This window comes from Scyliorhinus torazame, chromosome 18 (assembly GCF_047496885.1).
Source record: "Scyliorhinus torazame isolate Kashiwa2021f chromosome 18, sScyTor2.1, whole genome shotgun sequence".
NCBI lineage: Eukaryota > Metazoa > Chordata > Chondrichthyes > Carcharhiniformes > Scyliorhinidae > Scyliorhinus > Scyliorhinus torazame.
Window position 1 is genome coordinate 13627089 of NC_092724.1, and position 26807 is coordinate 13653895.

At 49.0% G+C, this 26807-nt stretch overlaps 1 protein-coding gene across 1 annotated transcript in view; it reads left to right on the top strand.

The window, feature by feature from the left end:
- The window catches only part of rgmd (RGM domain family, member D), a 117166-nt gene that overhangs the window by 51005 nt on the left and 39354 nt on the right, over positions 1 to 26807 (top strand). The window contains 1 exon segment of the mRNA XM_072482175.1: positions 20739 to 20779. Within this exon segment, the coding sequence (XP_072338276.1) occupies positions 20751 to 20779 (29 nt within the window). The 5' untranslated portion in view covers positions 20739 to 20750.

Here is a 26807-nt window from a genome sequence, read left to right on the forward strand (position 1 = left end):
ACTTAACCTGCACATCTTTGAGCTGTGGGAGGAAACCGGAGCACCCGGAGGAAACCAACAGACACAGGGAGAACGTGCAGACTCCGTACAGACAGTGACCCAGCAGGGAATCGAACCTGGGACCCTGGAGCTGTGAAGCAACAGTGCTACCCACTGTGCTACCGTGCCGTAGATAGCGTGGTACCAGCTCTGGTGGTCCAGGAGTGTTGCCTCTCAGGTTGCTTGTCTCTACCTTACAGAGGGAGGTGTCAATGGTCTCTCATGGACTATGGCTAATGACCATACCTCACCTTTGACCAAGCCTTTATTCATCTGTCCTACTGTCAAGTTCTTTATCTCTGCATCATTTTTTTGTTGTCTTTTAACACTCCTATCGGGTTTCTTGTGAGACTTTACTATTTTGAAAGCAGTATGTAAATGCAAATTGTACTAATCTGAAGAGCATCTGAGCTGCCACTAGCCACTTTCAGATTGATCACTGCCTTGCCCTGTCCATGTTGGGCCTGGGCCGCAGCACCCATGAGGCATCAGCAGAGACACAAAGTGCCGTGATGTTGAGTGGCTGGTGATGCCATGGCTTAGAAAATGTGCAGGGGATGTGGGGCTACAGGCGATGACACCAGGGGCGACTGCGATATCAGAGCCGTGCCCTTATTGCCTCCACACTCGATTACTCCGATGTGCTCCTGGACAGCTGGCCTGCCGCCTTATCCACTCTGTGAGCCCGAGCTCATCTCAGACTCTGCTACCTGTGTCCTAACCCCTTCCGGGAGGGTTGAGGCCATGGAGGGATTTCAAGGCAAGGATGAGAATTTTAAAATTGCCAGAACTCCAAAGCGGGCTCCAACATCGACCAACGGGTACAAGAGGGCACTGAAAGAGCGGGACTAGGTGCATTACGATTTGGGCAGCGGAGCAATAATGTAGCTGGAGGGGGGAATTTGAGCTAGTTCCTGGTTACAGAGGCTGGAGTGGGCACAGTTAGATTTGCAGCTGTTTCCAAAGGGAACCGGATGGGGGACACGGACAATAAACTCGGAACAGCTGCAGGAGGCTGAGGAGGAATCAAGTCAGCAGCTGTCCTGTCAGTGGGCCTGGCAAGGACGCCAGGAAGGCTGGCCTCCAACCCTGGTTCACACACTGCCCCGTGCCTAGAGCCTCGGCACATCTGGAGAGTGTCTGTTACATAGCATTACATAGAAAACAGCACAGAAACAAGCCATTCTGCCCAAACAATCTGTGCTGGCCTTTATATTCCATTTACCTCACCTCAACTATTCAGCATATTATTTTATTCCCTTTTCTCACAAACTCATCTAGTTTTTTTCCCAAAGTATCTAAGTTCTTTGCCCTAACCACTTCCCATGGTAACAAGTTCCACATTCTAATGATTCTCTGAGTAAAGATAGTTTGTCTTATTTCCCGATTAGATTTACTATCTTGCATTTATGGGACCTACTTTTGGAGCTATAATTCCCTTACAATAGAAACAATCATATCTACCAACCCATTCATAACTTTAAAACTACTTTGTCTCCTCGACGTCGTCTCCTCTCTATTGGACAACCTGTTCAATATAATCTGTCACTGACCTGTGAATAGTTATTACCCATCCCTTGTTGTCCTGACGGTTTGTACAACCTGTTGTCTTGTTGTGCCAGAACAGAGAGCATTAACGGTCAACAGCATCAGCTAGACCAGCCAGTGGTTGCAGGTTCTTCTCCCTGAAGGACCTTAATAAAGCAGGGTGGTTATGAATCATCAAAGTGTGGTCATTTTTTGTTGTTGATAAAAGTAATCAAACATCTCCGACATGGAAGATGAACTCTCGAACATTAAGGATTACGAGCATAACCATTACACCACTGTGGTAGAATGGCCCCTTTAAGGGGTGATCATTCGCAGGACATGTGACGCACCCAGAACCTATGGGGACGGAGCGCACAAATATTTGCATGTCAGGTGCTTAGGTGCGGGCCTGACTGTTGTGGTATCGTCAGAGTAATCTTAGGAGTCAAGGGAACTTGGCCTGTGTAGTAATTATACTGTTCTGTATATGAAAGTTTTTCTTAGTTAACTAAATCACCCTTGTGATTTTGCGCTGCCCCTCCATGTCGCCTCACACATTGGCGACAAGAATAAATCAATCCACTTGAAGTAAAGTCATTGAAAATTGGAAGGGGGAGAAGAGTACCCTCTCAGAATCCTGAAAAGGTGAATGATCAGCAGTCGAATGGCTCTGCCACTATTTCGGAAAATTGACCCATTTGATCAGGAGGCTGAAAGTTGGGGCCAATATGTCGAAAAGCTTTGATACTTTTCTGCTGCCAATGAAATCACGGCAAAAGACAACCAGAAAGTAAGATTACTTACAGTTTGCAGCCCACAAACATACAATCTCGTGCAAAGCCTAACTTCTCCGGAGGGTCTGGGCTCCACGTCCTTTGATCAGTTGGTGCAGCTAGTGAGGGACCATTACAATCCCCGACCCTCCATTATGATGCAGTGCTATAAATCTCATCCAACCATAAGAGGTCCTGGAGAAACAATATCCTCTTTTGTAGCCGGACTTGGACAGATGTTGGAACATTGTGAATTTGGCACTTCTCTCAGTGACATGCTGCGTCACCGGTTGGTCCTCGGGATCAACAACTTAAGTATTCAGAAGAAATCGCTGGCAGCAGCCAAGATATGCTTGGACAAAGCGGTTGAGTTAGATCAAGCGACTGGAAGCGCTGAATAAAGATCTTTAGAATTACAAGGCTTGCAGAGCGAGGTGAACCAGTTATGACTGGAAGCTGCAGCCGCTTGAAGTTCCCGAAATGAGGGGACTTTGGAACCAGAGAAGAAGAAAATTGACCGGCAGTCACAGGGTTTAGAGGTTTGTTATTGTTGCAGGGGAGAACATTCCCAAGTGTAAGGAATTCATCTGTTTCAGATGTAATAAAAAAGACTAAATACAAGCCAGGTGCAGAGTCAGACTGACTACTCCAAGTTCCCAAAAAACAAATGTCGGCGACTCCAGTGAACCAACATGAAGAAGACCCTGAAGAGAAGTCCGAAGTATGTAAGCTCAACATGGTGAGATAAAATAAAACACCCGTCATTGAGATTGGAGGTCGGTATAGAGGCAGCAGCCACAGTAGCGGCCTTACTGGTCCATTTTAACCCAACCAAATCCATAATAGTCACATGCGATGCATCATTCTGGCAGTCATTTATGCAGTAAAAAAATGTAATCAATATGTTTATGGTCGACACTTCACTTCATGGGCAGGGACTATAAATCATTACTTGGCATTTTTCATTATGATAAACCGGTCCCGCCAATAGGGTCGGTCACAGTGCAAAGATGGGCATTACTGTTGGCTGCGTATTTGTACACCTTTCAGCAAATCTTTGCCAGTGGTGATTGTCTCAGACAACGGTACTGGCTTCACAGTCGAAGAGTTTCACCTATTCGTTAAGTCCAATGGGATGCAGCATGTAAGATCGGCTCCCTACCACCCCGCCTCAAATGGGTTGGCTGAAAGAGTGGTCCAAACGTTTGAATGAAAAAAAACAGTCTAATCGGCCACTCCAGCTTCGTTTAACCGAATTCTCGCTCTCGCGCAATTCAACCCCGCTGACCACCACTGGGGTCACCCAGGCTGAGTTGTTAATGGTCAGGCACCTCAAGACCCGTCTTGAACTAATTTTTCCAAGTTTGTCAGGGAGGATGGAGGCTAAGCAAACCTCACACAAAGGCTATCACAATGCAGCCAAGAGGGACAAGTCATTTCTATCAGTATATTCCGTTTACGTGCGGAATGTTGGTGCAAGACCAGAGGGGATCCATGGGAGTGTTGTTGCGAGGACTGGGTCAGTGTCTTATGTCATCGACCTACAAGGCCGTGGAACGAGAAAACATGTAGATAATTTGAGAGTGCGAGAAACTGTCAACCCCACAAGTGGGCGTGTGGATCCAGTCCAGGTTACCAGTGGAACACTCGCTGAGTCAGTGGTGTTAGAACCGAGATCTTCTCAATCATAGATTAGGATCATGGAATTCCTATAGTGCAGAAGGAGGCCATTCAGCCCATCGAGTCTGCACTGGCCCTCTGAAAGAGCAGCCTACGTAGGCCCACTCGCCATCCCTATCCCTGCAATTCACTTAACCTGCACACTAAGGGACAATTTAGCATGGCCAATCCACCTAACCTGCACTGCTTTAGACTGTTGAAGCACCCGGAGGAAACCCCGGCACGGTGAGGCAGCAGTGCTAACCAAGGGAATTCACATGTGGCCACAGAAGGAGTTGAGGAGGTCATCAATAGTGCCCCTTCTTCAGAATCTATGAATTTGCCTGCCTCTGCTGTGGACTCAGATGCCTCACGTTTGGTGAAGCCAGATGCCAGGTTGAGACATTCGGTAAGAGTTAGGAAGGATAGACTTACCTTATGAACTTTGCTTTGAGCTTCCTTACTGTAACTATCTTTGGGACTGTGTATAATTGTAAATAAGTGTTTTTCTGTTTTTGTATTGCAGGAATTTGTAAGGGAACTTAAGGGGGAGGAATGTGGTGGTGTGGCCACATGATCCGTCCGGAGCCTATGGGGACGGAGCACGCAAACCCCATCCTATTGGGTGCCCAGGAGCGGACCTGGCTGTTGGGGATACCGTCAGAATAAACTTGGGAGTCGAGGGAGCTAGATCTGTGTAGTAGTTGTACTGTTCTGTATATAAAGTTCTTTTTGTTTAAAGAAATCACCTTTGTGATTTAACATTGCTCATCGCTTCATCTCACACTACAACAACCACTGTAGTCCATTGGTCACTTCTGCATCACCCAGCATGATTGCTCAGCTGGCTTTATTGCCGATTCACCAATTGTGGAAAGTTGTAGTTTAGTCGGGCAGCATGGTCGGCACGGGCTTGGAGGGCCGAAGGGCCTGTTCCTGTGCTGTACATTTCTTTGTTCTTTGTTCTTTAACAATTCAGCAGCCAGTTAGGGAGAGTCCCATCTTCAGTGCCCAGAGTAAGGTGACACCAGTTTTGCCGGAGGTACAGAAACCAGCTCTCCTGGAACCAAAGACCACTGCCGGCCAACAGAACTGTCTGCCTGCCACGTTGCTCTGCCTGTCAGAGGACGAAACCCACCAAGTTTCTGCATAGACCTTGCCCCCGACATCAAGGCGAGGTGAGGGGCAGTAACTTAAAAACCGATCCTCAGATCCCCAAAGCAAATGATGAGGCACAAGACACTCGAGAGGTCAGGCAGGGGTGACCAATATAAACTAACTGGCCTCATCATAACCTGGTGCCTACTTTAAAAAAAAAATGTAGAGTACCCAATTATTTTTTCCTATTAAGGGGCCATTTAGGGTGGCCAATCCACCTACCCTGCACATCTTCGGGTTGTGGGGGTGAAACCCACGCAAACACGGGGAGAATGTGCAAACTCCACATGGACAGTGACCCAGAGCCGGGATTCGAACCCGGATCCTCAGCGGCTAGGCAGCAATGCTTTTTTAAAAAATTTATTTATTCAAAGTTTTTCAATAATTTTACAAAACACTCCAAAAAGGAAAATAATACAAAGAAAGAAGGGCAACATGCCAACAAAACAAAACAACTTAACCCTCTAAACGATAAACAGTTTAACAAACTAACCCCCAACTCAAAACGAAATGGGGCATGCGCTCCATACAAAACTGAAAAGAAATCAGCCCCCCCCCCCCCCCCCCCCGGGTTGCTGCTGCTGTTGACCTCCACCTAACGTTCCGCGAGAAAGTCAAGGAATGGTTGCCACCACCTGGAGAACCCCTGCAAGGACCCACGCAAGGCAAACTTTATCTTCTCCAGCCTGAGAAACCCCGCCACGTCATTGACCCAAGTCTCCACACTCGGGGGTTTTGCGTCCCTCCACAATAACAACAGCCTTCTCCGGGCTACCAAGGAGGTAAAGGCCAGAACTCCGGCCTCTTTCGACTCCTGCACTCCCGGATCATCCGATACCCCAAATATCGCTATCCCCCAGCTCGGTTTTACCCGAGTATCCAAGACTATGGACATAGCCTTTGCAAAGCCCTTCCAAAACTCCGTAAGCGCCGGGCACGCCCAGAACATATGGCTGTGGTTCGTAGGCAGCAATGCTAACCACTGTGCCACCGTGCTACCCTTGGTGCCTACTTTTTCAGGAATCCCCCAATCGGTCGTCAGTATAACTTCAAAACATGTCGAAGCCACACAGGGAGACAAATTTGTCCTCGACTCAACTGGCTTCACACAAATGCAGAGCTGTGTGGAATAAAGACCTGGGTGGGAATTTCGCACCTGTCAGGCACAGGCGGCCCAGAATCAGATGTAGAATCCGCTCCCAGGAGAGATCACGTAAAAGCAATTTCAGTTTGAGTGACCAACTAAGGGCAGGTGGAGGCTGGAACAAGTCGGGCGCTGGATCCAATAGGGTCCCAGCGGGGGTGTGAAGGGTGTACGGGCAGCTGGCAGGGTTTGTGGGGAGGCTGAGGGAACTCGCTGCAACAATCAAAAGGTTTCTGTTCAATGGCACGGGACTCAGCACCCTGTATGGCACAGAAGGCAGGAGGGCAATTTTGGTGACCCCCCCCCCCCCCTCCCCATTTCTTGAACGAATATCTGGGCATACTCATAGAGTAGGTCAGTGCCAGGCATGAAGTCCTTGCCAGGGATGGCAAGAGATGGCCACCGCATGTGGCCAAGACGGGCATGGGCAGGAAGTGGCCGCCCAGGTCAGTGGGCATGATGTACTGCGCCGTACCTGGCGTTAGTTGCCACAAAAAGGATTAATGACCTTCTGGCATCGGCAAGGGTGAACACAGAGTGGGCACAGAACTGCGTGGAGATGTGTATTTGGTAGCCGTTCTTTATTGCGCTCAGGGATGTAAGAGTCTGTGTGCCAACTGGCACTGAAGCCTGCACCAGCCACGGCTCGGAGGTCTGCCCACTTGGCCTGAGTGCATTGTGGGGTGAAGCGTGCCACTCTGACGCAGCCTAGCTCTCGGGGGCTTGGGGGTTGGGGGCAAGAGGAGGCAGGTGGGCCAGGCTGGAAAAGTGCTGTAGGCAGAGGGAGACCAATAATGAACTGCGTGAGAACTGCGTGTCCCTGAGCACCGAGTCACATCCTCCACCGCTGAGAGAGTGGCAATGGGGTTCCTTGGGGTTGCATCTAGGCCTGCAAGCCCTCACACAGATAATGTCCTCAGGAGGTCACTGCCGGTGTGAGAGATGGACGAGGTACCTAGTCTCTCTGCTGGGTGCCTGACCATCAATGGTGAGCAGAGAGGTCCATATCGTACCTCACGATGCCGGACCAGCTGCCTTTCATCTCTGTGGGCTGCTCTGGGGGTGCTCCAGGCGAGGGCAGCAGATCCTCCGCCCCTCTGCCAATGACCATTACGTCTGATGAGGCAAAATCATCATTGCCAACAAGACAGCATGATCAGCAGTCTCCCTCTAATTGCACTGCCGGCGAAGGAGGAACACCAAGGCACAGCACCTGCAAAAGGGGAGTCTCATGGGTGACATTATTTCCGTTCAACATTGTAAACTTCCTTTCTGGCAGGAATATTAACACCAAAAAATGTCATGATTGTTTTTTGCATATGAGACGAAGATTGGTTTTGTTTTAATGGCATGAGTATACTTGAAGGTTGTCATTGCTGCCGGGCATGGTAGGGGCTTGTAGATTTATTGCCTAAGCTGTGAATGGGCTTTGGGGTCATCACAAATGTTTGGTAAGGAGCCTGTGTCCTTGGCATGAAGTAGATTCGATGCCTTGGCAGCCTAGCTGAATATCAAGGACTCTCTGGCTCACCTACTGGTGCCTTGCTGGCCACATGAGTGCTGTCGATGGCATTCTGTATAGGGGTAAGCTGGCATTCTTCGTCAAGCCTCTGGCTTTCCCCTCCTGGCTGACTCCATCTGTCTGGTAATGCATGAATGTCATGACCAGTCTGAAGAGAGTGTCACTAATTCCCACCACACGTGACCCAGAGTCACAGCACAAGTGAATTAACCAATAATTCTTCTAAAAATCCCCAAATCTTTGGCCCTTGGCTGCCCAACAATTACAGTCACCAGGTTTGCAAGTCAAAACACAATCACTGTTTATATTAACCAGAATGAATATGAAATATACAATAAACACAGCTGCTTAATGTCGAGCTAATACCTCACTCCCCTTTAACTGCCCCACCTTCTACCCACACACACAGACAGACAAACACAGAAGGGGGAGAAGGCGGAAAAATACTAAGGATTGAGGTGAAAGATAAGAGTCCTTGCTTCAGATGATGAGTCCTTTGGTGCACTTCCTTCACTGCATGAGCATGGATTAAAGTCTCCGGAATACAGCACGTAATGATCTCCTGTGTAGCTCAGCAGTATATCTTACTCACAGCTTTTCCAGGAGAGGCCTGTGGCTTCACATCAGCCTGTTCTTAGAGAGAGTTATCAGATTCTGGTCTTTGCTTCACATCAGCCATTTTTTGGAGAGAGAGAAAGAGAGAGTTATCCGGGGTGGGATTCTGTGATCCTGAGTCTAAGTGTTGACGCCGTCAGAAACGCCATCGCCAACCCCGACGCAACATGGCGCAGGACTACAGGGGCCGGTACGGAAGAAAGGAGGCCGCCAGCCAGAGAGGCTGGCCCGCTGATCGGTGCGCCGTGATCGCGGGCCAGGCCACATCGGAGGCGCCCCCCCGGGGTCGGACCACCCCCTCCCCCCCCCCCACCCCGACTCTTTCACGCCGTGTTCCCAACGGCTGAGAGCAGTTGTAGATGCACCGGCAGGACCCGGCTTTTTTACGACGGCTGCTCGGCCCATCCTGGGCCCAGAATCGGCGGGCGGGCCGGCCCCCAACCGGCGCCGCTCCAACCACGCTGGCACCAACGGCGTCGATTCCCGACCCAGGTTCCCACAGTTGCCTTTTGATGAGAATTAACTGCATATTCCTGGAGTGAGTTGGTTAGATTCCTCCATCCAGTCTGCAGTATTGAAAATGAAGCGAATTCCAGACCTGTGACACTGAGAAACATGTCAGTGGGACCAGAACCAATCACCACTGGCCACCGGGCAGGGCACAAACATTTGAGCCAATTCATTGGCCACCAGCCAAATCAATCAAAGAAATCCCCGATGCCTTCCGGATTCTTCCTGCTTGACTTGAAGATACAGGCTGCATTAAAGTCAGAGGTCCATTACTCATCCATGGATCAAAATGGGAATAGTAAAAATAAAAGAAAGGGGACATAGGGGAATAAACAGGAAACAAACATGAGGAAATGCTGGAAAATCTCAGCAGGTCTGGCAGCATCTGTAGGGAGAGAAAAGAGCCAATGTTTTGAGTCCGATGACTCTTTGACAAAGAGTCATCGGACTCGAAACATTCGCTCTTTTGTCTCCCTACAGATGCTGCCAGACCTGCTGAGATTTTCCAGCATTTTATCTTTCGTTTCAGATTCCAGCATCCGCAGTAATTTGCTTTAAAACAAACATGAGGGACCCTTACAAAATACTGAAGGCATTGTCTCTTGCACCTCAGCGTGCACTCTACTGAAATCCTCCGAAAAAGTTGGCAAGACAATTTAGTCCTAACGAAACCCAACTAGGCAGCAGAAAATCAAAGGGAAACCTCTCAAATCTCATAACTTTAACAGCACCAATCTCTCACCTGAACTGACACTGACTATGCTCGGAACCCTCTTAACCTACCCTTGGATAAGAAATTGATAAAACATGTTGACCGCCTGCCCATGTTACCCGCGTGACAACTGCGAAACCACATGCGCAAAATATAAATTGCTGCCAATCGACTCTTTAATTGCCTTAATTGGCCATTTAATTGTTGGTGGACTTGGTTCCAACGCCTGCATGCGTCTGCCAACCGTAATGTTACACGCGTGCACAGTGACCTCAGGACACATGTCTTCTCACATGATTTCTCGTGAGGTCGGATTGGGTGTGCATTAATCATGCACAATTCTGACCCACTGCAATTCTACAGTACCATTCAGAACCTCAGCAAATCCCAAAGCACTTCAGTGTCATTGAGGTATTTTTGACGTGCCGTCACTGTTGTGATATACGAAACACGACAGACAATTTGTACACAGCAAGATCCCACCAATAGCAACGTGATAATGACCAGATGATCTGTTTTTTTACCTGTGTTTCTTGAGGGATAATTATTGGCCAGGACATCAAACAGAACTTCCAGCGCCTATTTCCAAAATCGTGCCATGGGATCTTTTACATCGCCTGACAGGACGTTGCTTCCAAAATGTAGGCCTGCTGAGAGTGTTGCAGCCTCTCGGTACTGCACTGGGAGTGTCAGCCAGGATTTCACACACAAGTGTTATGGAGTGGGATTGACCTCACAACCTTCTGACTGAGGTGAGAGTGTGGCCAACCTGGTCACTGGGGACAACCCTACTCGTAACACTAAGGCCAACGTGAAGAACCGGAGAGCTAATTTTGCAAACGGGTAGAAGAGGAAAGTCATAGTCAGCGGACCCACAATTTCCTGATGTGAGGGACTTTTCCTGACCTGCTGTGTGCCCTTATTAAGTGAACTCTATATTGTAGAGGGGCAAGAGTTGTTTAAATGTTTCACCATGCCTTGCCAGCAGTTGGTCAAATTATATATATATTATATATGTATAAAGATATATATATATATATATATTCACAACATCCAGTGACCAGTAACATGAGTCGACAAAAATTATTCTTAATCTTTAATAATGTGCCAACAAATCATGGAAAGTGGATTCATTAACAGCTCCTGTATGAAGCAGACATTGGTCTTTGGGGTTTCTGGCTTCAGAGGGGTTCAACACATGGGGCGGGATTCTCCGACCCCCCGCCGGGTCGGAGAATCGTCGGGGGCTGGCGTGAATCCCGCCCCCGCCGTGTCCCGAAGTCTCCGCCACCAGAGATTCGGCAGAGGCGGGAATCGCGCTGCGCCGGTCGGCAGGCCCACCCCCGCCGATTCTCCGGTCCGCGATGGGCCGAAGTCCCGCTGCTGGAATGCCTGTCCCGCCAGCGTGGATTAAGCCACCTTTTGAACGGCGGGACAAGGCGGCGCGGGCAGGCTCCGGGGTCCCTGGAGGGGGGGGGGGCGCGGAGCGATCTGGCCCCGGGGGGTGCCCCCACGGTGGCCTGGCCCGCGATTGGGGCCCACCGATCCGCGGGCGGGCCTGTGCCGTGGGGGCACTCTTTTTCTTCCGTCATCGCCGCGGTCTTCACTATGGCGGAGGCGGAAGAGACCCCATTCCCTGTGCATGCGCGGGGATGACGTCAGCAGCCGCTGACGCATCCGTGCATGCGCTGACCCGCGTCGCCCGGCGAAGACCTTTCGGCCCCGGCTGGCGTGGCGCCAAGGGCCTTTCCCGCCAGCCGGTGGAGCGGAAACCTCTCCGGCGCGGGCCTAGCCCATCAAGGTGAGGGCTTGGCCCCTAATGGTGCGGAGACGTCCGCACCTTTGGGGCGGCCCGACGCCGGAGTGGTTCCCGCCACTCCATCATGCTGGCCTGCTTTTGACACTAATTAAGATTATTATTAATCGATTTTTAATAATGTTACTACCAATAAAATATTCTTAAAATTAAAACCCTCTCTCCCCTTCTTATCTCATATACCCTTCTCCATCACTACAACTGCCTCAAACAACCTACTAGGTTTCTACTCCTCGCACACCAGCCTTTTGTACATCTACCCCAACACCCTTTTCACCCCACCAACTATCTACCACTTAGTCCCCTTCATCTCCAAACACCTTTGCTTTTCACCTCCCTCATGAGAACAAAGCAGCCCCTTTGATCGGCACCCCATCCATCTCCTAGAACATTTACTCCCTCCATCCCGGAACTCAGTTGGCTGCAGTCTGTACCATCTACAGTAGACAGTAACCTGTCAAAGTTTCCTTTGGCAACGCCTTCCAAACCTGCATGGGAACACCACCATTGGAACTTCCCCTCCAATCTACATATCATCCTGACTTGGAAATATATCGCCATTCCTTCACTGTCGCCGGATCAAAAATCCTGGACTTCCCTCTCTAACAGCACTGTGGGTGTGCCTCCGCCACAAGGACGGCAGCGGTTCAAGAAGGTGGCTCTCCACCACCTTCTCAAAGAGCCTAACCAGTGAAGTCCATATCCCACGAAAGAATTAAAGAAAAGTGTGTCTCGTTGTTTGTAGGACTCTGCATTGCTCCTCTGTTGTCTTATGTTTCCATGGGGTTTACACGTCACTTGAGCCCGGGAAAAATGTGCTATAAATGCAAGACCCTGGGCGAGATTGTCCAGCCTCCCAGCCGCATGTTTCTTGGCAGCGCGAGGTAGCACTCCATTTCTTGACAGCGGGATTCTCCGTTCCCGCTGCTGTCAATGGGAGTTCCCATTGAAACCACCCCACACCACTGGGAAACCCATGGGTGGGAGTGCGCTGTCGCCGGGGACCAGGGAATCCCACCGCCAGTGAACGGCCGGAGAATTCCGGCCCCTGTCTTTCTGTCCAGGACAATAAATGGAGGGAGCGAAGGAAACTGAGTGCAAATCTGATTGGCCCTGTTACAACATCTCGGTGAGATCAGTTTCTCTCAACAATTTGCCTAATCTTTGTCAGTCAGTCATGGAAGAAAGATGTTATAGTTCATTTGGCTTCTCAACAATTCTCAGACAACTGACTCATTCTGACAATTGTCAACTTGGGTGGGATTCTCCCCTACCCAGCGGGGTGGGGGACACTGCAATGAAGTTAAGGGGTGGCAGTGGCGTAGTGGTATTGTTGCGAGACTAGTAATCCTGAGACCCTAAGTCCTGCTCTGGAGACCCAGGTTCGAATCCGGCGATGACAGATGGTGAGATTTTGTGGGCAGCACGGTAGCATAGTGGTTAGCACAACTGTTTCACAGCTCCAGGGTCCCAGGTTCGATTCCCGGCTTGGGTCACTGTCTGTGCGGAGTCTGCACACTCTCCCCGTGTGTGCGTGGGTTTCCTCTGGGTGCTCCGGTTTCCTCCCACAGTCCAAAGATGTGCAGGTTAGGTGGATTGGCCATGCTAAATTGCCCTTAGTGTCCAAAATTGCCCTTAGTGTTGAATGGGGTTACTGGGTTATGGGGATAGGGTGGAGGTGTGGGCTTGCGTCGGGTGCTCTTTCCAAGAGCCGGTGCAGACTCGATGAGCCGAATGGCCTCCTTCTGCACTATGAAATCGATGTTTATTGAAGTTACTGTGAAAATCCCCTAGTCGCCACATTCCGGCGCCTGTTCGGGTTCACTGAGGGAGAATTAAGAATGTCCAATTCACCTAACAAGCACATCTTTCGGGACTTGTGGGAGGAAACCGGAGCACCCGGAGGAAAGCCACGCAGACACGGGGAGAGCGTGCAGACTCCACACAGTGACCCAAGCCGGGAATCGAACCTGGGTCCCAGCCGCTGTGAAGCAACAGTGCTAACCAAGCAATGTGGCTATTAAGGGTCTTATTTTAGTACTTTCAAACATGGGACTCGTTCTTTTGCAAATATTTTCCCAACATTCCTGGGTTCTACCCATGGTATCTCTCTTAAGGTGCTGAAGTTACCCTAAACAGGTTTCGGTCTACCCTCTGCTCCTGCCCGGTGATCCACAAGTTCAAAAGCGCTCAAGTCTGGACATTAAGAGTGGGCTCGTTTATAGGGGCACAGATTGAACGGTGTACCTAAAAATAAAACGAAAGGAAAGCTGAAATGCAAACATAAAGAAAAGCAGAGGCCTCGTGACCGGAGCTGGATAATTCCTGTCAGAAAGGGCCTGGGGGTCCTGTTGACTACACTTCAGTTTGGATTATTGACAGCTGTAAGTGCGGCCACAACTCGAATAAAGACATCGCCTGGGAATGTCAAACTCACAAAGGTCCCGTTGAACCAGGTCAACTATCCTGAAGGTATAAGAAATCAACAGTGGCAGCTGGAATGAGATTATAGGATCTTCTTGTATCTGTCTTTCACAGGTTTGTTTCGTAGCCGTCCCTGAGTTCATCAAAGACTCTTATTCCAACATTGCCCTTGATAAAGGCAGTGAAAAGAGCTGATTCTCTTTCATATAGTATAAACAAACACACCTTTCAGCACCTTGAATCCCTTCCCCAGCACAAATAGTTTCTCCAACAGGGCATTAACCTATCTATTGTGAGATTCCAGCTTTTCAGAACATTTTCATTCCCATCTCTTTTTTGAGCGTCTCCATGCCAGGCTTGAAGTGAAGTGGATTGTGAGCTCCTGGAGCTGGCAGGTCACACCAAAGCAAAAGTCGGTGGGCTGGATTCTCCTTTTCTGAGGCTTAAGTGTTGACGCCAACGGAGAATCCGTGGACTTTCCCGTCAGAAAAATCGGCGCCAAACCCACACCGATTCAGGTGAGGGACTAGCACTGGGGCCATGTGGAACACCATCGATTCCCAAGAAAAACAGTTTGGGATTCGCCGGGTCCGTGATCGACACGCACAGGCTGACAAGTTGCAGTCGCGCTTGATCAATACCCCCCGCCAACACAGCTGCCTTGCCGGCTGTGGTAATGTTGTTGCTTACCCATCCACCCCGACCCCGCTGCCCACCTACTGGCCACCCCCTACTACTCCCTCCAGCCCTGGCAGAAGCTCCCCGGCCAGCGGGACGGTTGTCGGTGCAGTATGACAGTGCTGGGCACTGTCCGTACGCCCTCTCTCTCTCAGCAGCCACAACGCCGGGTCCACGATTTGTGAGAGCAGGCGGGTGCCGCGCCGTCGGGAACATCGGCCCATCGGAGGCGGAGCATCGCGGGTGGGACCACTAATGATATGCGAACGGTGTTGCCACTACGCCCGGCACGTGTCGAATTGACGCCGTCTTCGAGGAGGCGGAGCATTGCGATTCGGCATGAAACCAGCCCCTGCTGCAGTTTCGGCATCAGGGGCTATTCTCCACCCGATTGCACGCCCCGATTTCAGCGTCGGCGAACGGGGAATCCCGCCCAGTGTCTTCAAGAGAGTTGGGGAGAAAGTTTGGTGGGGATTGGATTGGATTGGATTTGTTTATTGTCACGTGTACCGAGGTACAGTGAAAAGTATTTTTCTGCGAGCAGCTGAACAGATCATTAAGTACATGGGAAGAAAAGGGAATAAAAGAGAATACATAATAGGGCAACACAACATATACAATGTCTGGTGTGGGGAGGTGACGATGGAGAGATGGTATTGGTAATCGTTAGTACCTCTGCCTGATGAAGTGATGCCTTCAGCCAGTTTGATATATTTCCATGTGTGTCGTGTCAACCAACATGTTAGAGGCCCGTCCGCAGAATTGACATCACAAGATCAAAGTGCAGACACAGTACCCATGTACAAACAAAGTAACTTCATCTCCATGTAATCTGCACAAACTACGGGGAATCAAGCAGTGAACAGAACAGCTCCAGGCCGGATCAATGCAAGCTGGCTAATGGTCTTGGGTTTGAAGGATATTAATGTTCTTAACCAGTTGTTCTTCCATTTTAAATCGGTTAGCTGTTTAGTCTGCTGTTGATGGAGCCCTGAGACTTCATTAGAGGCTCAGGAATGTTGAAGATGACTGCAGATGGTTTGACGATACCCTGGCTCGTTAAAAAGGAGGTAGCATAAGCCAGCTACAGGCTTGACCTACTGTTAAGGCAAACTGATCTTGGACAGGTCATCTCAGGGAGCCCTGTGCCTGACCGAAAGTCAAGATCTCACTGAACAGAAAATAGAAAATTAGAGCAGGGGTTAGCCAGGTCGCTCTTATATGCACACCACCCAATGGTTTATCAGTGAGAGCCATGGCAAAGCTGCTGCAGTAAGCACCTGTGGTGCTGTTAGGGAGGGAGTTCCAGGATTTTGACCCAGTGACAGTGAAGGAACCCTAATTTATTTCCAAGTCAGGGTGGTGAGTGGCTCGGAGGGGAACTTCCAGGTGGTGGGGTTCCCATGTATCTGCTGCCCTTGTCCTCCTAGATGGTAGAGGTCGCGGGTTGGAAGGTGCTGTTGAAGGAGACTTGGTGAACTGTTGTAGTGCATCTTGTCGATGGTGCACAGTGCTGTCACTGTGCATCGATCGGTGGTGGAGGGATTGAATGATAAATGTGGTGAATGGGGTGCCAATCAAGTGGGCTGCTTTGTCCTTGATGGTGTCGGGCTTCTTGAGTGTTGATGGTGCTGCACTCATCCAGGCAAGTGGAGAGTATTCCATCACACGAAAGAGAAAATGCTGGAAAATCTCAGCAGGTCTGGCAGCATCTGTAGGGAGAGAAAAGAGCTCACGTTTCGAGTCCAATGACTCTTTGTCAAAGCTAACAGACAGAGAAAGTGGGAAATATTTATACTGTGGAGTGAGAATGAAAGATGAGTCATAGCCACAGAAACCCAGGGAAACCGGGTGCAAATGGCTACAAAAAACAAGGGGAAAGAGTGCTAATGGCAGTCCCCAGAGAGAACAAAAGATGTGAAAGGCCAAACAGCAGAGTAACTAACATCAGAGGGTGAACTGTTGATGTGGGGGGAGGGGAAGGGGGAAGCAAATAGGAGAAAGGTTAAGGAAAGGTGGATAAGATTGGGGGGGGAGGTGTTAAATATATATTAAGAAAGAAAGAAATGGTATAAGACAGTAAAAAATGAAATGGGATGAAAACAAATGGGTCGAGGTGGGGTAGAGCTGATCATCTGAAGTTGTTGAATTCGATGTTGAGACCGGAAGGCTGTAGCGTGCCTAACCGGAAGATGAGATGTTGTTCCACCAGTTTGCGTTGAGCTTTACTGGGATATTGCAGCAGGCCAAGAACAGACATGTGGGCCTGGGAGCAGGGTCTTTTGTTTCAGAATGTCCAATTTACCTAACAAGCACGTCGTTCGGGACTTGTGGGAGGAAACCGGAGCACCCGGAGGAAACCCACGCCGACATGGGGAGAACGTGCGGACTCCGCACGGACAGTGCCCCAAGCCGGGAATCAAACCCGGGTGGGCCCCCAGTACTTACCTTTTCAACGGTCCCGGGACTTAGTTCCAGGCAGAGTGTTGCAGTATCGCTTCTGGCCACTGCAACTTTCAAGGGCAGACAGAGGTCTCGCCCACTTGCCAATCAACACTCAGGCGAGCGTTAAATGGCAGTTGGAGAGTTGGTGATTGTGTGGTACATGCCGACTTTTAAGATGGCTAGCGCTGATCATCCTTAAAATCCTACCCATCGAGTCAGAACATGATTACAGAACAGAAGGAGGCCACTTGGCCCATTGAATCTATGCTGGCGAAAGCAACACAGGCGGTTCCACACTCCTGCTTTATGCATAATCCTACAAATGTTTCCTCTTCAGATAATAATCCAATTCTCTTTCGAAAGCCACGATTGAACCTGCCTCCACCTCATTCTCAGGCAGTGCATTCTAGATGAAATGAAATGAAAATCGCTTACTGTCACAAGTAGGCTTCAAATGAAGTTACTGTGAAAAGCCCCTAGTCGCCACATTCCGGGGCCTGTTCGGAGAGGCTGGCACGGGAACCAGATTGTAACCACTTGCCGCATACATTTTTTTCCCCTCCTGCCATCTTTGTTTTTTTCCCCCTAATCAACTCAAATGGTTGTCGACCCTTCTGCAAATGAGGACAGTTTTGTGGTAGTGACCACTGATGTATATATTGTATATAGAGGATGTCTATGTAGGTGCTTTATGGTAAGGCCCTGTACTACAGGTACAGGGGTAGTTCCCTGCCTGCTGGCTCCGCCCAGTAGGCGGAGTATAAATATGTGTGCTCCCCGTACAGCAGCCATTTCACCAGCTGCTGTAGGAGGCCACACATCTTAGTATAATAAAGCCTCGATTACATCCTACTCTCGTCTTTGTGTAATTGATCGTGCATCAAGTTTCTCCCCATATCCTTTGCCTGGAGACCCTCATGATTTTGGACACCTCTATCAGCTCTTTTCCCAAACCTCTCTTCTCCAAGGAAAACAATCCCAGCTTCTCTGATCTATCCACGCAACTGCGCAGCACAACATACTGAGGGAATGCTGCACTGTCAGAGGTGCAGTTTTTCAGGTGAGATGTTGAACCGGGGGAGAATGAAAGACCCAGGACCTTGTTTCCTCGAGAGGGAGCTTGAAGCTGAATAGTGCGATGGTGAGAGGCATCCCGGCCTAGAGCTGAATTTTCACCCCCTCCCACCCTTTTGTCTCCTTCTCAAGAAAACACTTCCTTTACTTTGCTGGAGTCAAAATGTAAACTATAGCTGTAACTGATTTCTCCTGCAATGTGCAGCAACAGTCTTGTTATATAAAGCATCAGGTTGCACAATGGGTTAGTATAGCAAAGAGCTACTTTAGAATGCGAAAGATGTGTGGAATGCTAGCTCCTGCGCACACCTGCATGGACCACGGAGCCTGGGATGAGGTGAGAAGAATAAATAGGCAAGGACAGGGGATTAGCGATGTCTTTTTTTAAGACTTTTTTTGTATGGAAGGTGAGAATGTGGGCGTTTAGAAAAACAGGACAAAATATCTTGTATTCCTGGGCCTACCACCCAGAGGGTGTCCCAATCTGTTGCCCAGTGGGATGAGTGTGACTGTTGAGCTCTTAAGGATTGTAAAATGTGGGGCAGCACGGTGGCGCAGTGGTTAGCATTGCCACCTCATGGCGTCAAGGTCCCAGGTTCGATCCCGGCTCTGGGTCACTGTCCGTGTGGAGTTTGCACATTCTCCCCGTGTTTGCGTGGGTTTCGCCCCCACAACCCAAAGATGTGCAGGGTAGGTGGATTGGCCACGCTGAATTGCCCCTTAATTGGAAAAAACAAATTGGGTACTCTAAATTTAAACAAAAAAGGATTGTAAAATGTTGAGGGATGAATACGTCATCTTTTTTATTTTAACTCAGAAGCCTAGAAGAAGGACCAAGGCCCATCATGCAACTCTCCACCAAGATCAATGCTGGGCTGAAACATCAGCCAAGAGCGGAATGCAATTTAAACTCCCACCCTACAGACCCAGATATGATATTGCTCCGGCCAACAGAGCCAGGAAGACGCCTAGTCCCTCCCGTTCAGCTATTTGTTCTACTTTCTGTGTCTCTTTTAACAACTCAACCTCAAAAAAACAGGAAAGTCATGAGAAAATCCACAGCCACCCTTACTTGCAGAAGTTGAGAGTGTTGATTCACCAGCCTCTTGGTGGCCATGCTTGCTCTATTTGCATTTTCAACTGGTGGACGTTGCCCATCATGCACCAAGAAAGAATGCAGTTGTTACGAGCAATAGCAGGCCAACTGTGTCACCGGAATAAGGTAAATTAAGTAGCTTATTGTTCTAAATGCAGACCTTTGGGCAATGTCCATTGGCAATGGGCTTTTTGACCGTACAAGTATCTTATTTATTCAGAAGGGTAGCTCCAGTGAGGGCTTCACAAAATGCTTTACATCTAAAGTATAGTCACTGTTCTAATGCAGGGAGACACGCCAGCCATTTTTCACATCAAACACAGTCACCAGAGTCCACTGTAGCAAAGATGCTTCAGGGATACAGAAGTTGACCGGGGTAATGGCAAGATCTTTACTAGCTTGACTTCAAATAGTACAATGAAATCTTTTTACCCCAAGCCAATTTCAAACCTATCTCAGTGAATGAAATAATTTGAACACCACAGAAACACCATGCGCGCAAAAGAGAGGGAGAAAGAAATGTGGGCGTCGCGAGCCAGGCCACCATTTTTATTGCCAATCCCTAATTGCCCTTGAGCAGGTAGTGATGCGCTGCCTTTTTCAACAGCTGCAGTCCATCTGGTGTAGGTACACTCACAATGCTGTTAGGGACGTCGTTCTAGAATTTTGACTCAGTGACATTGAAGGAATAGTGATAAAGTTCCAAGTCAGGATGGTGTGTGGATTGGCATGGAACTTGCAGGTGGTGGTGTTCCTAGGCATCTGCTGCCCTTGTTCCCCTAGGTGGTAGAGGTCTCGGATCATGGGAATGTGCTGTTAAAGGAGCCTGGGTGAGTTGTAAATGGTACACACGGCTGCCACTGTGCATCGGTGGTAGAGGGAATGAATATTTGAGGTGGTGGTTGGGGTGCCAATCAAGCAGGCTGCTTTATCCTGAATAGGTTTGAGTTTCTTGAGTGTTTTTGAAGCTGCATTTATCCAGGCAAATGGAGGATATTCTGTCACACCCCTTACTTGTGTCTTATAGATGGTGGACAGGCTTTGGGGAGACAGTAGCTACCCGTCACAGAATTCCCAGCCTCTGATCTGCTTTTGTAGCCACAGTATTTATATGAGTAATCCAATTAAGTTTCTGGTAAATCAGCCCAAGTCTGATTGTTGTTCAGGTCTTGCTGCATATGGGCAGAGACTGTTTCAATATCTGAGGAGTCAGAAATGGTGCTGAACATTGTGCCGTCATCAACAAACATCCCCACATCTGACCTTATGATGGAAGGAAGGTTATTGATGAAGCAGCGAAAGGTGGTTAGGCCTAGGACACTACCCTGAGGAACTCCTACAGAGATGTCCTGGGACTGAGATGATTGACCTCACACAACCAAAACCATCTTCCTTTGTGTTAGGTATGACTCCAACCCAGTGAAGAGTTTTCCCCCCCGATTCCCATTGACTCCATTTGTGGGAGGGTTAAACCACATGTCAAGCTGCCTAAGAGTAAAATGCAATGAGTTGTCACTGAAGCTTTTCTCTCTTTCCCTTTCAGGTGGTGAGGAACATGTCGAGACCCTGGACCTGCTCGTTGCAGTAAGTTTGCTTTGACTCCTCCAGAGTTCTGCTTCACTTGGATGTCAAGAGGAGGCATTCAGGGATAAAGTAGCCACAGAGAGGGTGCGGGGTAGTGGGGGGTTGGGGGGGGGGGGGGTGGCGGTAGTAACATTAAGATGACAAAGCACACCTACTCACTGACATACACTCACTCCATGCATACATTCATACTACCCATACACTTGCATTCTCTCAAGACGCACACATTAAACTAACGCACTCACGAGAGCACAATAGCATAATTATTTTATTACTGGATTCGGATTCACAGGCTCTGGTTAATGATCTAGAGGCAGTAGTTCACCGTGGAGCTGGGAATTTAAATTCAATTAATTAAATAAATTTGGAATAAAATGCTAGCATTAGTAATAGTGACCATATAACAACCAGGATCGTCATTTAGAAAATATTTATTGAAGCATTTGTAATTTTCACAGTTTAACACAATAACATTTCTTTTTTTTTCAATAAACATTTTATTGAGGTATTTATTTGGCATTGTAACAGCAACAATATAAACAATGTACATAAAAATATTAACATAGTGCAAATACCGCCTCCCTCCCCCACAGGCCCCACCATTACTTACCCCCCTACTCTACTCTAACCTAACCCCCCCCCTCTGCTGACAATTAATTCTCTGCGAAGAAGTCGACAAACGGTTGCCACCTCCGGACGAACCCTAACAGTGACCCTCTCATGGCGAACTTAATTTTTTTCCAGGCAGAGAAAACCAGCCATGTCCGATAGCCAGGTCTCCGACTTCGGGGGCTTTGAGTCCCTCCATGCTAGTAATATCCGCCTCCGAGCTACCAGGGAAGCAAAGGCTAGAACGTCTGCCTCTTTCTCCTCCTGGATTCCTGGATCCTGCGACACCCCGAAAATCGCCACCTCTGGACTCAATGCCATCCTTGTTTTTAATACCTTGGACATGATGTCAGCAAACCCCTGCCAAAATCCCCTCAGCTTTGGACATGCCCAGAACATGTGGACATGGTTCGCTGCCACCCCCCCCGTGCACTTCGCACACCTGTCCTCCACCCCAAAGTATCTGCTCATCCGGACCACTGTCATGTGGGCTCGGTGCACGCCCTTAAATTGGATCAGGCTGAGCCTGGCACATGTTGCGGTCACGTTGACCCTACTCAACGCGTCCGCCCAGAGGCCCTCCTCTATCTCTCCCCCCAGCTCCTCCTCCCACTTTTGCTTCAGCTCCTCGGTCTGCGTCTTCTCCGATCCCATAAGCTCCTTATATATGTCCGAAACGCTCCCCTCTCCTATCCATCCTCGAGAAACCACCCTATCCTGAATCCCCCTCAGCGGCAGGAGTGGGAAGGTTGGTACCTGCCTCCGCAGAAAGTCCCGCACCTGCAGACATCGAAATTCGTTCCCCCCCCCGCAAGTGTAAACTTCTCCTCCAGCGCCCTCATACTCGGAAAGCTCCCCTCTATAAACATGTCCCCCATCCTCGCAATCCCCGCTCTCCGCCAAATTCGGAACCCGCCGTCCATCCTCCCCGGGGCAAACCGGTGATTATCGCAGATTGGGGACCAGACTGATGTCCCCTCTGCTCCCACATGTCTCCTCCACTGCCCCCAGACTCTCAGGGCCGCCACCACCACTGGACTGGTGGAGTACCGCGCCGGCGGGGACGGCAGAGGCGCCATTACCAGAGCCCCCAGACTTGTACCCTTGCAAGAAGCCGCCTCCATACGTAAACACAATAACATTTCTGAAACAACCGCGTGGGCTGGCACACGCAAAACACCTAAAAAACAAAAAACGGTAAATAACGTTCCCTACTACCCCTGCCCTATCCCCTAATTACCCGGAAACGATGTTCCCTGTCCTTATCTAACATTGCCATGCTTCCCCCCCCCCCCCCCCCCTTACTGCTGACGTTCACTTTTCCTTGAAGAAATTGACGAATAACTGCCATCTCCGGGCGAACCCCTGAATTGATCCTCTCAAAGCGAACTTGATTTTCTCCAGACTGAGAAATCCTGGCATATCGCTGACCCACACTCCTGACTTCGGGGGCTCCGAGTCCCTCCATCTCAGCAAGATCCGTCTCCAGGTCACCAGGGAGGAGAAGGCCAGGACATCGGCCTCCCTCCCCCGCCCCCCCTTGGCCCCCGGCTCTTCCGATACCCCAAATATTGCCAGTTCTGGACTCGGAGTTACCCTCCCGTCCAGGACTTCTGACATAACGTCCGCAAATCCCTGCCAGAATCCGCTCAATTTCGGACATGCCCAAAACATATGTACATGGTTGGCCGGGCTACCCCCACACCGCCCACATCTATCCTCCACCTCCTCAAAGAACCTGCTCATCCGGTCTACCGTCATGTGGGCCCTGTGGACCACCTTGAACTGGAAATGATCGTCATTTAGGATCGAATCTTGTGTCATTTAGGAAGGAAACTTGCCAACTTCACCGGGACTGGTCTGCATGTGATTCCAGTCCTACAGCAAATAGGTTGTCCTCTGTCCTCTAACTGTCCTCTAACTGTCCTCTGAAATGTCCTTAGCAGCCATTCAGCGAGGTGACTGCCCTTGACATTAAGATAGCATTTGACACCTAGTATGGCTTCAAGAAGCCCGAACAAAACCTTTTTAAAATTTTTCTAAATTTAAAGTGCCCAATTCATTTGTTTTTCCAACTAGGGGCAATTTTAGTGTGGCCAATCCACCTACCCTGCACATCTTTGGGTTGTGGGGGTGAGACCCACGCAGACACGGGGAGAATGTGCAAACTCTACACGGACGGTGACACAGGGCCGGGATCAAAGCCGATCCAGGATCAAACCGGGGTCCTGGGTGCCGTGAGGCAGCAGTGCTAACCATTGCGCCACCGTGCTGCCCAAGTCCTAGCAAAACTGAAGTCAATGGGAATCAGGGGGGGAAACTCTCCACGTTGGAGTCTTACCTAACACAAAGGAAGATAGTTGGGGTGGTTTGAGGTCAATCATCTCAGTCCTGTGATATCGCTGCAGGAGTTCCGCAGGGTCATGTCCTAGGCCACATATCATGCAGCAATATCCTTGACATGGACATGAATAAAACAGAAAATATAGTGTCCTTAAAGACCTCAGAACATCCCAAAGTGCATGACAGCCAATAAAGTACGTTTGACGAATAGAGTCACTCTTGTAATATAGGGAACAGACTGTGCACAGCAAGCTCCAAAGGGTAGCCAGATATTCTGTTTTAGGTGTTAGTTGAGTGATAAATATTGGCCAGGGCACCAGGAGAACTGCGCTGCTCTTTGTTGAACATGGAACCTGAGGACATCCACTGAGGGGGCAGACAGGGCCTCAGTTTAACATCACATCCAAATGTTGGCACCTCCAACAATGCGGCACTCCCTCAGTATTGCACTGGGAGCATCATCCTACATCTTTGTGCTCAGGCTTCAGGAGGTGGTTTGGGGGCCCCGGCTTTCCACCTCCAGAAGTACGACTGCTGCCAAATAAGCCACAACTGACACCAAAAGTATGACGAAAGTTCAAACTTCCCAGGCAATTCCCAAGGAGGTCGGCATGTCAGGACTTCCATTCATTGGGTCCAAACGCACATCTTGGGTCATGTGTCCGGTTTCCGACAATCCGGGGCTGGATGGCCTTTCCTCCATCGACTCTGTCACAACCGTTCACCCTCTCGAAACCTATACTGGGTCACCTCTTAAACCCTCTGTTCCAAGGAGAATAATCCCAACTTTCTCCTCATATCCGAAGTCCCTCATCTCACCCTGGCAGGCCTCCCCTCTATATCCTTTCTAAAACATTTACATTTTCCTGCATCCTTCCTACCTGTTACCCTCCCACCCATTTAAATACCTTCCCCCCCCCCATCTCCAAACTCCCCTCAGAATATGCAACCAACAAACGTTACTTAACAAGGTGAGACAAAATGAAAATTAGAAACAAAGCTTGCGATGAAGCAAATGTCCCACACATGTAGGTAAAGTGGAAGATTAATAAGAGGGACGATGGATCGCGGTGATAGGAGGTTAGATAATGGAAGTTCCAATGCGATTAGAAAAAAACATTGCACAATCTTCCCTGCACCTGTTTATTTTAACAATCACTTCCTTGTTAAATTTCGAAAAAGGCCGATTTCCTGTGAAGTGCTTCCATATGGCTGCATCCTGAGATCTCGTTAGACAGTGGAGAGTATGTAACACGGCATTATCAATGATTGACGGCTCCTTTAGTTTTTCTTGTGTTTCTCGGTGCTTGGAAACAACTTTCCACCCCCTGTGTGGTTTCTTTTGACTGACTAAAGATGTTAGTCTCTCCTTTTATTTTTACAGTCAATTGCTGGGTTCGCTGGACTTTTCTGCCAAGACCAACCCAGCCCCTCCACAGCAAGCCCCCCTCTTGCTGAACCTGTGGTGGTTCTATATGGTGCGGCACTTTAAAGAGTGGAAGGGACAAACTTACAATGAGACATAGGAGCAGAGGTATGGACACTTGGCCCATTGATTTTGCTCCGTCATTCAATGAGACCATGGCTGATCTGACAATCCTCAACTCCACTTTGCTGCCTTATCGCCGTAACCTTGGAGCCCCTTGCTGATTAAAAACCTGTCTATGTCAGCCTTGAACTTAATGACCCAGCCTCTACAGCTCTCTGCGGTACAGAATTCCACAGATACCCGCTAAGAAAAGCAATTCCTCCTCATCTCTGTTTTAAATGGGTGACCCCTTACTCTGAGATTATACCCTCTAGTCCTCGACTCACCCACAAGGGGAAACAACCTCTCAGCATCTACCCTGTCAAGCCCCCTGAGAATCCAATATGTCTCAATAAGGTCATTGTTCTAAACTCCAATGAGCACAGGCCCATCCTACTCAATCTCTTCTCATAACAAAGTTCCTCCATACTCGGGATCAGCAACGATATCCCTTGATGTCTCAGTCAGCCACATAGAGGAGGCGAAATCTTTCTATTCCCTTATTTTATTCGTCAACTTTTCTAATCTGGATCTAAGTCGTTTGCCTCAACCATTTCAAACTGATAACAAGTCCAACCCTCTAACCACACTCCGAGTGAAGACATTTCTTCTTATTTCCCGATTGGATTTATTAATAATGATCTTGGATTCATGGTCCCTGGAATCTCCCACAAGTGTAAATGTTCTTTTTTCACCTATGCTGCCCATTATATTTATACATTTAACAGCCCCTATCAGATCTCCGAAAAGACTTCTCTTTTCTAAAAAAAAAGAAGCCCCATCCTGTTGAATCTTTTCCAATATCTGTAATCATAGATTTATTGAAGCTTACAGCACAGAAAGAGGTCAATCGACCCATCAAGCCTATGCAATGTATTTAGTCCCATATCATAGAATCATAGAATTTACAGTGCGGAAGGAGGCCATTTGGCCCATCGAGTCTGCACCGGCTCTTGGAAAGAGCACCCTACCCAAACCCACACCTCCACCTATCCCCATAACCCAGTAACCCCACCCAACACTAAGGGCAATTTTGCACACTAAGGGCAATTTAGCATGGCCAATCCACCTAACCAGCACATCTTTGGACTGTGGAAGAAACCGGAGCACCCGGAGGAAACCCACGCAGACACGGGGAGAACGTGCAAACTCCGCACAGACAGTGACCCAAGCTGGGACTCGAACCTGGGACCCTAGAGCTGTGAAACAATTGTGCTATTCACTATGCAATTGTGCTGCACTATGCTACCATATGCCTGCTCGTCTTTCCATAATTCTGTGAGGTCCTCATTCGCAAATTTCTGTCCAACGTCCTTTTAGAATTATTGATGGAATCACTTTGTACCACCTTTTCAGATCGAATGTCCCAGATCATGACAACTTTTTGAATTGAAAACAAATTCTCCTCACCTCCCGCTCTAGATTTTTTTCGAATGGATTTTGAATCTGTGACCTCTAATCATTGACCCACTTGTGGGAGGGAACAGCTCGGCCTGGATCTTCCGTGAAGCGGTAATCACCCTCGGATTGTGGCTCCACGTGTATTTA